The sequence below is a fragment of the Pelophylax lessonae genome, assembly GCF_965119305.1.
Source record: "Pelophylax lessonae genome assembly, chromosome: 6".
NCBI lineage: Eukaryota > Metazoa > Chordata > Amphibia > Anura > Ranidae > Pelophylax > Pelophylax lessonae.
In genome coordinates, this window is record NC_138773.1 from 2,149,324 (window position 1) to 2,162,335 (window position 13,012).

The 13,012-nt window shown below is 46.6% G+C and overlaps 1 protein-coding gene across 1 annotated transcript in view; it reads right to left on the minus strand.

Annotated features, from left to right (window-relative positions):
* Window positions 1–4,815: 4,815 nt before the first annotated feature.
* The window catches only part of PAQR4 (progestin and adipoQ receptor family member 4), a 28,450-nt gene continuing 20,253 nt past the window's right edge, over window positions 4,816–13,012 (minus strand). The window contains exons 2-3 of the mRNA XM_082261331.1: window positions 7,698–7,916; window positions 4,816–5,373 (exon numbers count right to left, since the gene is read on the minus strand). Coding sequence (XP_082117457.1) covers window positions 4,940–5,373; window positions 7,698–7,916 — 653 coding nt within the window. The 3' untranslated portion in view covers window positions 4,816–4,939. The remainder of the gene's footprint in view (window positions 5,374–7,697; window positions 7,917–13,012) is intronic.

Below are 13,012 nucleotides of genomic sequence, written 5' to 3' on the forward strand. Positions count from 1 at the left end.
CAACACTTCTGTTTTTTTTTTTTTTTTTTTTTTTCTTTTTTTTATTATAAGCTGGTGCCATCACAAGGTGCGTTATGGAGGACACTGCCAGGACCAGCACAGCCAATCACTTCCAGGTTTATACTGGAAGAGGCGGCACAGGAAGTGTTAGTGGGCAGTACAGACTGTTTACGTTAATTAAATAAGAATTACTTTCAGGTTTTATCAAATGTACGTTACCCAACATCTTGATTGTGTTTTCTTCTCTGAGGTGAGACAGTGCCCCCTACTGTGTCGTGTGAGAACATGTATCAGAAGTGGTCTGTGTTTGCAGAGCTTGTGTGTGAGAACAGTGTGTATTGTGCCTGAGGAATCTCTTGTAGCAGAGGTGGTCTGTCTCTGCGGAGCTTGTGTGTGAGAACAGTGTGTATTGTGCCTGAGGAATCTCTTGTAGCAGAGGTGGTCTGTCTCTGCGGAGCTTGTGTGTGAGAACAGTGTGTATTGTGCCTGAGGAATCTCTTGTAGCAGAGGTGGTCTGTGTTTGCAGAGCTCGTGTGTGAGAACCATATGTATTGTGCCTGAGGAACCTCTTGTAGCAGAGGTGGTCTGTCTCTGCGGAGCTCGTGTGTGAGAACAATGTGTACTGTGGAGAGATGGTCTATCCCTGCGGAGCTTGTGTGTGAGAACTATGTGTACTGAGGAGAGATGGTCTATCCCTGCGGAGCTCGTGTGTGAGAACTATGTGTACTGTGGAGAGATGGTCTATCCCTGCGGAGCTCGTGTGTGAGAACTATGTGTACTGTGGAGAGATGGTCTATCCCTGCGGGGCTCGTGTGTGAGAACTATGTGTACTGTGGAGAGATGGTCTATCCCTGCGGAGCTCGTGTGTGGGAATCGTGTATTGTGCCTGAGGAATCTCTTGTAGCAGAGGTGGTCTGTCCCTGCAGAGCTCGTGTGTGAGAACAATGTGTATTGTGCCTCCAGAATCTCATGTAGCAGAGGTGGGTATGGGATTGTGTATATGGGATTCTATGATGTTTTATTTTTTTTTTTTGGTTGAACTAGATGAACTTGTGTCTTTTTTCAACCTGACTAACTATGGTCTGTCCCTGCGGAGCTCATATGAGAATTAGAGATCCCTAACACACACAAAAAGACAAAAAGCACTTAAGTGTCATAAAAGAAATTTATTATTGCATCAGTAATACTGGCCTCGTGCAAAGCCCTGTGGGATATGCTCCAGCCATCCTCCGCTCCCAGAAAAAGTATTTTATTAGAAGAGGCTGCAGCATGGGGTGTAAGGCGACTCCACCAACAACAGAAGGTGTGAGTGAGGTTTCCCAGATTTAGTAAGTAACCCACCTTCCTGTGTGGTGCTGACATGGATAGGTGTGTAGTACAGATTGTGTCTGTGGATGGAGACAATAGCCGCTGTTCAGCCTGTAAAAATACATTTTTCTCCCCTTCCAAATTTCAAGGTTTTTCTTTTAAGATCTGGAGAAAAGGGCTGAATTCAGTTTAGCAGCAAAATGACAAATATGTCTTTCCCTAACCTTCATTTCCTGCCTCCCCTCAGCGGGAATAGCCAAGGAAACCCGCTGCCATCCACCCGGCACTGACAGGCCCCTCAGTGTGAGGAAGGAAGGGAACTATTACTTTATGGAAACAGCTATGATGCCCCTAGTCTTCATTTAAGGGCCCCTCTGGCAGGAAACCTGCTACTTTCTACCCAGCACGGACTGGCCCCTCAGTGTGAGGAAGGAAGGGAACTATTACTTTACGGAAACAGCTATGATGCCCCTAGTCTTCATTTAAGGGCCCCTCTGGCAGGAAACCTGCTACACAGCACTTACTGGCCCCTCAGTGTGAGGAAGGAAGGGAACTATTACTTTACGGAAACAGCTATGATGCCCCTAGTCTTTTAAGGTCCCCTCTGGCAGGCAACCTGCTACCGTCTATATGACACTGAATGGCCCTTCCATGTGAAACTATAAAGGCCGAAGGAATTAACGCAGAAATAAACTCTAAAATCTCAACATCTTCCAATACAAGTGCCATAGAGTTGTTTGGACTCCAAGCTCCTGGAATGAGTTTGGTTTTTAGTTGGCTATGCAGTCCACTGAAGCTGGTGCTATCTTGGCTCAATTCCAGCATTCCACTCCCTTATTGGTAGGAACCACCGCCATTACTACTGAATTTGGCAGAGTGAATCCAAGCCTCATTCCAGAAGACTAGTTTCCCGTGAGACAAAAAAAAACACATCACAACCCTTCTTCATGGCTGTGGGCTAGGAACTCAAAAGAGCAAGCACTCCTAAGGATAGGAGAGGAGTAGTGGAGACCACTGCCTGGCACAGCGTAGAGCAAATCCCAGCACCTGAATGATGCCAAGACTTTAGCAGCAACTGCTCCACATTGGCAAACAAAAAAAAAAAAAATGCAATGTTCTCCTGCATGGCTGGTCATCTATGGACCTTATGTAATATGAACCTTTATATGGGACAGTTTAATTGGTGAGTTTAGTTTCCCTTTAGAAAGCAGCCATGACACCCCCTTGTCATTGGTGGATGTAAGGTGTGCGGATCCTACGGCTGGAGCATATCATAAGACTAAAGTGTAACAGATTAACACAACCCAACGACACAAGGTCAGAAAACAACGCCATGGTCAGCCGCACCAGAGATCGACTTATACATGAGCGTTAAAAGACTCCATACAGAAGGCGTATATACCTTGTCCATCCATAGGTAGAGGTCACTGTGTCTTCTGGGATCTGTGCCCAATTGTCTACGTTCTGCACCATGTTACAGCCAACTGGCCATCAGTGTATGTTAATATAGAAAACTTTCAGAAATCCAGTAAGTCTCACGCAAAGCCAAACTGGAGAGGTCATTCAGTAGATCACAGTTCAGAAACCCACAAGTCTCCCTATTGGGGCCAGTGAATAGAGGTTGTTCCATTGATCAGAATACAGAAATCCTGCAGGTCTCCCTACCGTGGGGCCAGTGTGTAGAGCACATTCCACTGCTCACAATATATAAATCTTGTAGGTTTGGGAGTGGGAAGTTATCTTATTGATTGCATTTCAGAAACCCCACAAATCTCCCTAGTGGAGCCGTTGAAGAGGGGCCATGCAATTGATCACAATAGCCCATAGGCTATTGATCAATCATAATTGATCATTGATAGCCCATAGGTCTTCCTAATGGGACTGGTAAGGAGAGGCTATTCAATTTCTCAAAATCAATAAATCCCATTGGGCTCCCTAACATGGGACTGGTGCAGAGAGGTCATTCCATTGCTTTCAATATGTGAATCCCATTGGTCTTCCTAACATAAGACTGGAGAGGTCATTCCATTGCTCTCAAATATATAAATCCTGCACGTTTTCCTAACGGGGCTGGTGGGGAAAGGTCATTCCGTTGCTCTCAATATAAATCCCATTGGTCTCCCTAGTATGGGACTGGTGGGGAAAGGTCATTCCGTTGCTCTCAATATAAATTCCATTGGTCTCCCTAGTATGGGACTGGTGGGAAAAGGTTATTCTGTTGCTCTCAATAGATAAATCCCTCCCTAATCTGAGACCAAAGAGGAGAAAGTCATTCCATTGCTCACAATTTGGAAAGCCTGTAGGTGTCCCTAGCCGGGAACCGGAGTGGAGAGGTAATTTCGTTATTCACGATTCAAAAACACCACAGGTCTCCCCCACATGAGGCTGGATTGGAGAGGTCATTCTATTGATCTCAATGCAGTAACCCCACAGGTCTCCCCAACATGAGGCTGGATTGGAGAGGTCATTCTATTAATCTCAATGCAGAAACCCCACAGGTCTCCCCAACATGAGGCTGGATTGGAGAGGTCATTCTATTGATCTCAATGCAGAAACACCACAGGCTCCCCCAACAATGAGGCTGGATTGGAGAGGTCATTCTATTAATCTCATTGCAGAAACCCCACAGGTCTCCCCAACACGAGGCTGGATTGGAGAGGTCATTCTATTAATCTCATTGCAGAAACCCCACAGGTCTCCCCAACACGAGGCTGGATTGGAGAGGTCATGCTACTGATCTCATTGCAGAAACCCCACAGGTCTCCCCAACATGAGGCTGGATTGGAGAGGTCATTCTATTGATCTCAATGCAGAAACCCCACAGGTCTCCCCAACATGAGGCTGGATTGGAGAGGTCATTCTATTGATCTCAATACAGAAAACTCACAGGTCTCCTCAACATGAGGCTGCAGTGGAGAGGTCATTCTATTGATCTCAATGCAGAAAACTCACAGGTCTCCCCAACATGAGGCTGGATTGGAGAGGTCATTCTATTGATCTCAATGCAGAAACCCCACTGGTCTCCCCAACATGAGGCTGGATTGGAGAGGTCATTCTATTGATCTCAATACAGAAAATTCACAGATCTCCCCAACATGAGGCTGGATTGGAGAGGTCATTCTATTGATCTCAATGCAGAAAACTCGCAGGTCTCCCCAACATGAGGCTGGATTGGAGAGGTCATTCTATTGATCTCAATGCAGAAAACTCACAGGTCTCCCCAACATGAGGCTGCAGTGGAGAGGTCATTCTATTGATCTCAATGCAGAAACCCCACAGGTCTCCATGACACGGCTGGAGTAGGGAGGTCATTCAATCGATCACAGTTGTGTCTGTGCAAAGGCTCATCTCTGGCTAATACTGATATGTGAAAACTACATTCACCCACATTTGTGACCATACTAAAGACACAAATTGTATTAGACATTCTTAGTATTAATTATCCCTCCCCCCTTATCCATAGAAGTCGGAGCATCACTGCGTCAAGTTTTGAGATGCAACGACAGTTCTACTTCAGTAAACAAGTCTGGTTTTTGCTGGTTATGTGTGCAGCTACTTATATTGTCCACTACATCCTGTCCCATGTCCAATGCCGGTCCTAAGCTACCTATGCCTAGAGTTTTTGCCGGCTTCACTCCGGAGAACACGTGTAGTTGCTTAGCCACGTGAGGTCAGAGGTTACTCCCCAGTGCAAGTATAAGATGCTTATTACGACCAGGACGTGCATAATCTGGTGGCTGTTGAACCAGTAGTCAAACTTTCCCGGCCGCAGGCGCTCGGGGAGGCGGGCAATGTTGATGATCCCTCCGAGCAGGGCTAGGCTATCCATCAGGAGGTAGCAGCGTAGAGAGGATGGATGTCCAGGTCCCAGTCCGGCCCAGCGTAGGTAGAAGAAGAAGAAGCGGAAAAAGGCCTGCCAGGTGAACGAGCAGAGTCGTCTCACGTTGCTCTGTGCGCTGATGGCACAGAAGATGACGTAACTTGACAAGGCGGAGTACACCAACAGGGACAAGCTCCGCAAGGACGGGTAGCACAGCAAGGTACAATAGATGATGGGGAGAGCACCTGCAGGGGAGAAAAACACCAGCGTGAGTAACAAATAAAATCTCCGCACATAAACTTCAATGTGAACGGCCTAAGAGCCAACTACAGGATACCTCATTGGGGGCCCAACTTTTCCTGAAGTTCTACCTGTGGCCTGCTGCTGTCCAATGAGAATTCCTCTATGACCAGGAAGGACACTCTTATTGGACAATGATTGCTAGTAAGCTGTATTATCTCCTGTTAGGCAGAACTATTACTTCTTAAAGCCCAGTTTAGGCTTTCCTTTCTATGAACTAGGAGTGGTAATATCTTTATAGACGTAGACCTTACAGTGGGGAAGATAATGATTTGATCCCCTGCAGATTGTGGAAGTTTGTCCACTTACAAAGAAATGAAAAGTCTATACAGCGAGTAAAATATTAAACGTGTCCCCCGTTTTCTAGGTGATTTTACACTATATTACTAAAAGTATTGGGACGCCTGCCTTTACACACGCAAGAACTTTAATGGCATCCCAGTCTTAGTCCGTAGGGTTCAATATTGAGTTGGCCCACCCTTTGCAGCTATAACCGCTTCAACTCTTCTGGGAAGACTGTCCACAAGGTTTAGGAGTGTGTCTATGGGAATGTTTCACTATTCTTCCAGAAGCGCATTTGTGAGGTCGGGCACTGATGTTGGACGGGAAGGCCTTGCTCGCATTCTCCACTCTAATTCATCCCAAAAGTGTTATCGGGTTGAGGTCAGAAGTCTGTGCAGGTCAGTCAAGATCCACCACCCCAAACTCACTCAGCCATGTCTGTATCGACCTTGCTTCTCTGTTCCCTTTATTATTCTGCCTATCTTATTTCATTGGCTCCCACTAAAGACAGTGAAAACTTGACCCCATAGCAATAAGAGATCCTAAAGAAACTGGGCACAGTACTCCTGATAATGATGACGACCACTGTACAACATGGACTGGATGACCCGGCATTGCAACCCTCTCAAGACTAGGGAATTTTGTACTGCACAGACAAAAAAAAGAAAAAATGGTGCAAATGCCTAGTGCACTATCCCAAGCACTTTATTAGAGGATAAAAGATACAAGGTATACTCACAAAACTAGTGTAAATCTTAGCGTTGTATATGACCCAGGAATCGAAAGAAAGCCCATCACAGAACTCCTCAGGTACAGAAGGATGATAATACTAGGCGGACGGGTTTCAGGGGACATACCTCCCTCATCAGAGGTTAGGGTTTGCTTTTATGCACGTGGCATGTCCTCGAAACCTGTCAGCCTGGTATTATCATCCTTCTGTACCAGAGTGGTTCTATGATGGGCTTGCGTCTGGTTCCTTGGTTATATATAACGCTATGATTCATAGTGGTTTTGGGAGTGTATCTTTTATCCATTAATAAGTGCTTGGGATAATGTATTAGGCCTTTGTGCTTTTTGTTCATTGGCTCCTGTGCTCTGCTGTTAGGTCTACACTGCGGAAGTGACTAGCTATAGCCGCGATTAGACATGTACGCAACGGAAAAATTTGTTTTGTTTTGGATAGATTCATTGTTACTCATTTCGATTCGGGATTCGTTTAGTTTTCGTTAAATTATCATAACAATTGTTTTGTTTATTCATTTTCTAACTAATTCCAAATTTTGGAAACAATTTGGATCGGTCGAAAAATGATCAACCAATTTGAATTCTGTGTGAAGAACAGCTGGTTGTTAAGCAGCAGGTCGGAAAGCCGGTCAACGCATCAATAGCAACCGATTCAGTCATCAGCTGTCAGCAGGTTTCCACATTGACAGCTGAAATGTAAACAAAACATTACCGGAAATAAAAAATGCAGAAAAAAAAAAAAAACAGCGTGAGGCCTACCCCCCATTTTAGGCACTCCCCATGTTGAGGGAATGTAGGCTGGTGTGGTTCAGGAGGAGGTGGCTGCTCACTTGTTCCCCCCCCCTTTACCTTGCCTGCCGGGCTGCCTGCTCGGATAAGGGCCTGGTATGGATTGAAAGGGGGGAAGCACGTTGGATTTTTTTCCCCCTGCATATTTCATTGCTGGCATTGTTTTGTTAACATTTCCACCTGCTGCCAGCTGATGGGTCATCGGTTGTTAAGGATGCGGCGGCAGGCTTCCCGTCTTGCTGCTTAAAAACCCACTATTCTTCGTAATTCAAATAGTTCCGAAAATTTGGAATTCATTAGGATTAGTTTTGTTTATTCATTTTCTCACAAATTTCAACAAAATCCGTTACTATTTAGTTTGCAGATTCAAAAATTAGTCCGAATTTAAACAAGTCTAGCCGTGCTGGGATGAGTGGCTCTTTTCCAAAGTGAAGTAAAAGTCGTCAGAACTCACCTAATGTATTAACGAGGCAAATCCCGCACATGTCCAGAGTGAGCAGCTTGCGATAGACGGGTGCCCCACCATGGTGGTTCATGAAGAGGTGGTAGAGAACACTGCCCAACTGGGGGCTGACACAGGCCAGATAATGGACCAGACCGAGCCACGGTACCGCCAAATGGCGCCAAGGAATCTGAAGAGGGAGGAGGAAGAAGAAACCGAGCAGAGGGATACCTGAAAGAGACAAAAAGGTTCTGTGTGATTGATGTCCAAGACTCCGAATTACTTTCCAGGCGACAGAAGACCACACACACCCAGCTCAACTGGCACTGCGCACACTCGTATAGTAACTGGCACTGTGCACAGGGGATCATATACCGCACACTCATATAGTAACTGGCACTGCGCACAGGGGATCATATACCACACACTTGTATAGTAACTGGCACTGCGCACAGGGGATCATATACCGCACACTCGTATAGTAACTGGCACTGTGCACAGGGGATCATATACCGCACACTTGTATAGTAACTGGCACTGCGAACAGGGCATCATATACTGCACACTTGTATAGTAACTGGCACAGGGCATCATATACTGCACACTTGTATAGTAACTGGCACTGCGCACAGGGCATCATATACCGCACACTTGTATAGTAACTGGCACAGGGCATCATATACTGCACACTTGTATAGTAACTGGCACTGCGCACAGGGCATCATATACTGCACACTTGTATAGTAACTGGCACTGTGCACAGGGGATCATATACCGCACACTTGTATAGTAACTGGCACTGCGCACAGGGCATCATATACCGCACACTTGTATAGTAACTGCCACTGCGCACAGGGCATCATATACCGCACACTTGTATAGTAACTGGCACTGCGCACAGGGCATCATATATCGCACACTTGTATAGTAACTGCCACTGCACTCAGGGGATCATATACCGCACACTTGTATAGTAACTGCCACTGCACTCAGGGGATCATATACCGCACACTTGTATAGTAACTGGCACTGCGCACACTTGTATAGTAACTGGCACTGCGCACAGGGCATCATATACCGCACACTTGTATAGTAACTGGCACTGCGCACAGGGCATCATATACCGCACACTTGTATAGTAACTGGCACTGCGCACAGGGGATCATATACCGCACACTTGTATAGTAACTGGCACTGCGCACAGGGGATCATATACCACACACTTGTATAGTAACTGGCAATACGCACAGGGGATCATATACTGCACACTTGTATAGTAACTGGCAATGCGCACAGGGGATCATATACCGCACACTTGTATAGTAACTGGCAATGCGCACAGGGGATCATATACCGCACACTTGTATAGTAACTGGCAATGCGCACAGGGGATCATATACTGCACACTTGTATAGTAACTGGCAATGCGCACAGGGGATCATATACCGCACACTTGTATAGTAACTGGCAATGCGCACAGGGGATCATATACTGCACACTTGTATAGTAACTGGCAATGCGCACAGGGGATCATATACCGCACACTTGTATAGTAACTGGCACTGCGCACAGGGGATCATATACCGCACACTTGTATAGTAACTGGCAATGCGCTCACTTGTATGGTAACAGAGGAGATTGCTGGCGCCTGAATGATAAATCGCAGGAAGTGAGCCGTGTTTGCTGAACACGATACCTGTAAGTGAAGTACTTGTATCACCTCTGTAATCTCATCCACATCTTATTTACTCTCCTGCGAGATCAAAATACATCGGCAGGGAGTCACCAACAGGGAGTCCCATGCTCTCTAATCTTCATTCACTTCCATGAAAGTTTAATTCCAGGTTCTCGGCTGTATTTACATGAGATCAGGGAGGATTACATTCACAGAAATACAAAGGAGCATAAAAAGACATCCGGGCTATGGCCAGCTTCATCATCGTACTTCAGAGGAGGCAAAACAACTCCCCCCCCCCCCCCCCCCCACCTAGGGCAACTATGCTGAATGACACAAAGGGGGAATCCTTCCTTACCCCATCAATTCCCATACCATACACCCTTACAAGACCAGCTCGCCCTATTTTTATACTGATTAAAGTATTGGAGGTGATCAGTGGTATCACACTATCTAATATAATAGAATGAAAAGTGTAACCATTTCTATGGATAAAGCAAGAAAAGACCTATGAATGTAACTGGGATAGGAGGTGACTCTATATCTCCCCAACAACCTGTAACCTGCTCTATCCAGTACAAACACATACAAAAATTCCTAAATCCCTTCCTTCTTTCAGAGCTGGTAACTTCTCCATGGATGGTGGGCTGCAGGTAGGTCTCTATTAGCCCAAACATACCCATGGATGGAAGCTTTGCTCAATAGGACTAACTAGAGTGGGGGATAGGCAACCTAAGGCACATGTGCCAGTATGGACACTCCGTGTAATTTCTGGTGGCACCCAGAAGACCATCACGTCACATGTGCAGGCTCAGAGTTGGCCCTTTAGGGGAATGGAGAATTCTTCTGTTTGCCCCTGCGGCCTACAAATACAGCATTACTTCCATTAGCTATAACTGTCAACTTGCCAGACGTTAATGGTGTTCAGATGACAGCCCTCCTCCCAATACCAACGAAGATAAGAATTTGCAGGAATTGGGGTGATCTGAAGCATGAAGGTGCACAAATTTAAACTGATCAGAAACCTAAAGTCGCAGGAATTGGGGTTGATCTTGAGACCCTCTGTCTACAGCCCACCCACCTACCTTCATGAGTTTTCAGAGAGGCCTACATGACAATACTGATGTTCAGGTGCTGTCCCTTCACCCAATACAAATGAAACCTTGCCTGCAGACATCATTATAAGAAGCCTACCCTCTTCCTCCTCTGAGGATGCAGGAACTGGGACTGGTCTAAGGTGTGAAGGTGCAGGAATTTAGCTGACCTGAGATATGAAGTTGTAGGAGCTGCAGTTGATCTGAGGTGTGAAGGTGCAGGAATTGGGATGATCTGAGGTGTGAAGGTAAAGGATTGGTACTGATCTGAGGTGTGATGGTGTAGGAACTGGGGTGACCTGAGATGGGAAGGGGCAGGAATTAGGGAAATCTGTGGGGTGAAGGTGGAGGAAATGGGGGGTCAAAAGGCACAGGAATTGGAATGGTCTGAGATCTATAGTGCGGGCATTAGTGTGAAGGTGGAGGAACTGGGGTGATCTGAGGTGTCAATGTGCAGGAATTGGGCTGGACTGCAGGAATTAGCATGATCTGAGGTGTGAAGGTGCAGGAATTGAGGGTGATCTGAGGTGTGAAGGTAAAGGAATTGGCACTCATCTAAGGTGTGATGGTACGGAAACTGGGATGATCTGAGGTATGAAGGTGCAGGAATTGTGGGTGATAGCAGGTGTGAAGGTGCAGGAATTGGGGGTGATCGAAGGTGGAGGAATTGGGGTGATCGGAGATGTGAAGGTGGAGGAATTGGGGTGATCTGAGGTGTGAAGGTGCAGGAATTGAGGGTGATCTGAGGTGTGAAGGTGGAGGAATTGGGGTGATCTGAGGTGTGAAAGTGGAGGAATTGGGGCGTGAAGGTAAAGGAATTGGCACTCATCTAAGGTGTGATGGTGCGGGAACTGGGATGATCTGAGGTATGAAGGTGCAGGAATTGGGGGTGATAGGTGGTGTGAAGGTGCAGGAATTGGGGTGATCGGAGATGTGAAGGTGGAGGAATTGGGGTGATCTGAGGTGTGAAGGTGCAGGAATTGGGGTGATCTGAGGTGTGAAAGTGGAGGAATTGGGGCGTGAAGGTAAAGGAATTGGCACTCATCTAAGGTGTGATGGTGCGGGAACTGGGATGATCTGAGGTGTGAAGGTGCAGGAATTGGGGGTGATAGGTGGTGTGAAGGTGCAGGAATTGGGGGTGATCGAAGGTGGAGGAATTGGGGTGATCGGAGATGTGAAGGTGGAGGAATTTGTGTGATCTGAGTTGTGAATGTGCAGGAACTGGGCTGACCTGATATATGAAATTGCAGGAATTGGCATGATCTGAGGTGTGAGGGTGCGGGAATTGGGGGTGATCGAAGGTGGAGGAATTGGGGTAATCTGAGGTGTGAACGATCAATACACAGATCGTAAACTCATGCTATACGGGTCAGGTACACAGACTACACACCACTTTGTTTGAACAGTATTGTTGGCCTGGTGGATCTCTGCCAGTCCTGGTCCTCAGTGAACTGTCACTTCCATCCCCTCCCTGTGTACACACTATGAATCAGCAGAGATGAGAAGCAGTGAAGTCACACCTGGAGGGAAACGCTTCTATTTATAAAAGGTTTTATTTGCATTTCTTCTATAAATGACAAACTCCGTCTTCGTTCTGTGTCGCTGTACAGATAAGAGGCACCATCAGAACTTCTATCACATCCAGAATCGGCAGATCCAAATCCTACTCATTGCCATATTAATAACCAGACTGACCTACCACTGGAAGAAGTGCCCCAACACCGGAGCTGGCCTGGTATGTCAGCTACGCCAGGTTCAGGGTCTTGGTAAATGGTTCAGTATAATTACTTATGAGGATTGCCCACTCGGTATAAGGGGCGGTCGTCCCTAACCAAAGTAAGAGAGCAACCCCAACATGTGACAGAGGAAGTGACATCACTCCTGAGTGCCTGGCTGCCTCCATCTATCTGTTCTTTTCAAGGATTTAGGAAGGACATGTGACCCGTGTCCTGTCCTGGTAGTGGGGTGTCACATGGGGTCCTGGTTTAAATGACGGATAATTCTGAGGGTGGGGGAATCTGTGTTCTGTCCTGATGGTGGCATGACTCACATGGTGGCTTTGATGTCCCCATGTTCTGTCCTGGTGGTGGAGTGTCACATGGTGTCCCAATTTATGTGATACAAGTAGACTGATGATTTAGGGGGGACTCTTCCTGTGTTCTGTCTGGCAGGTGGGGTGTCACATGGGGTTCTGGTTTATGTGATACAATCAGACTGATGTTTTAGGGGGGGATTCTTAGGTGACCCGTGTTCTGTCCTGGTGGTGGGGTTTCACATGGGGTCCTGGTTTATGTGATACAAGTAGACTGATGATTTAGGGGGAACTCTTCCTGTGTTCTGTCTGGCAGGTGGGGTGTCACATGGGGTTCTGGTTTATGTGATACAATCAGACTGATGTTTTAGGGGGGATTCTTAGGTGACCCGTGTTCTGTCCTGGTGGTGGGGTGTCACATGGTGTCCCGATTTATGTGATACAAGTAGACTGATGATTTAGGGGGGACTCTTCCTGTGTTCTGTCTGGCAGGTGGGGTGTCACATGGGGTTCTGGTTTATGTTAT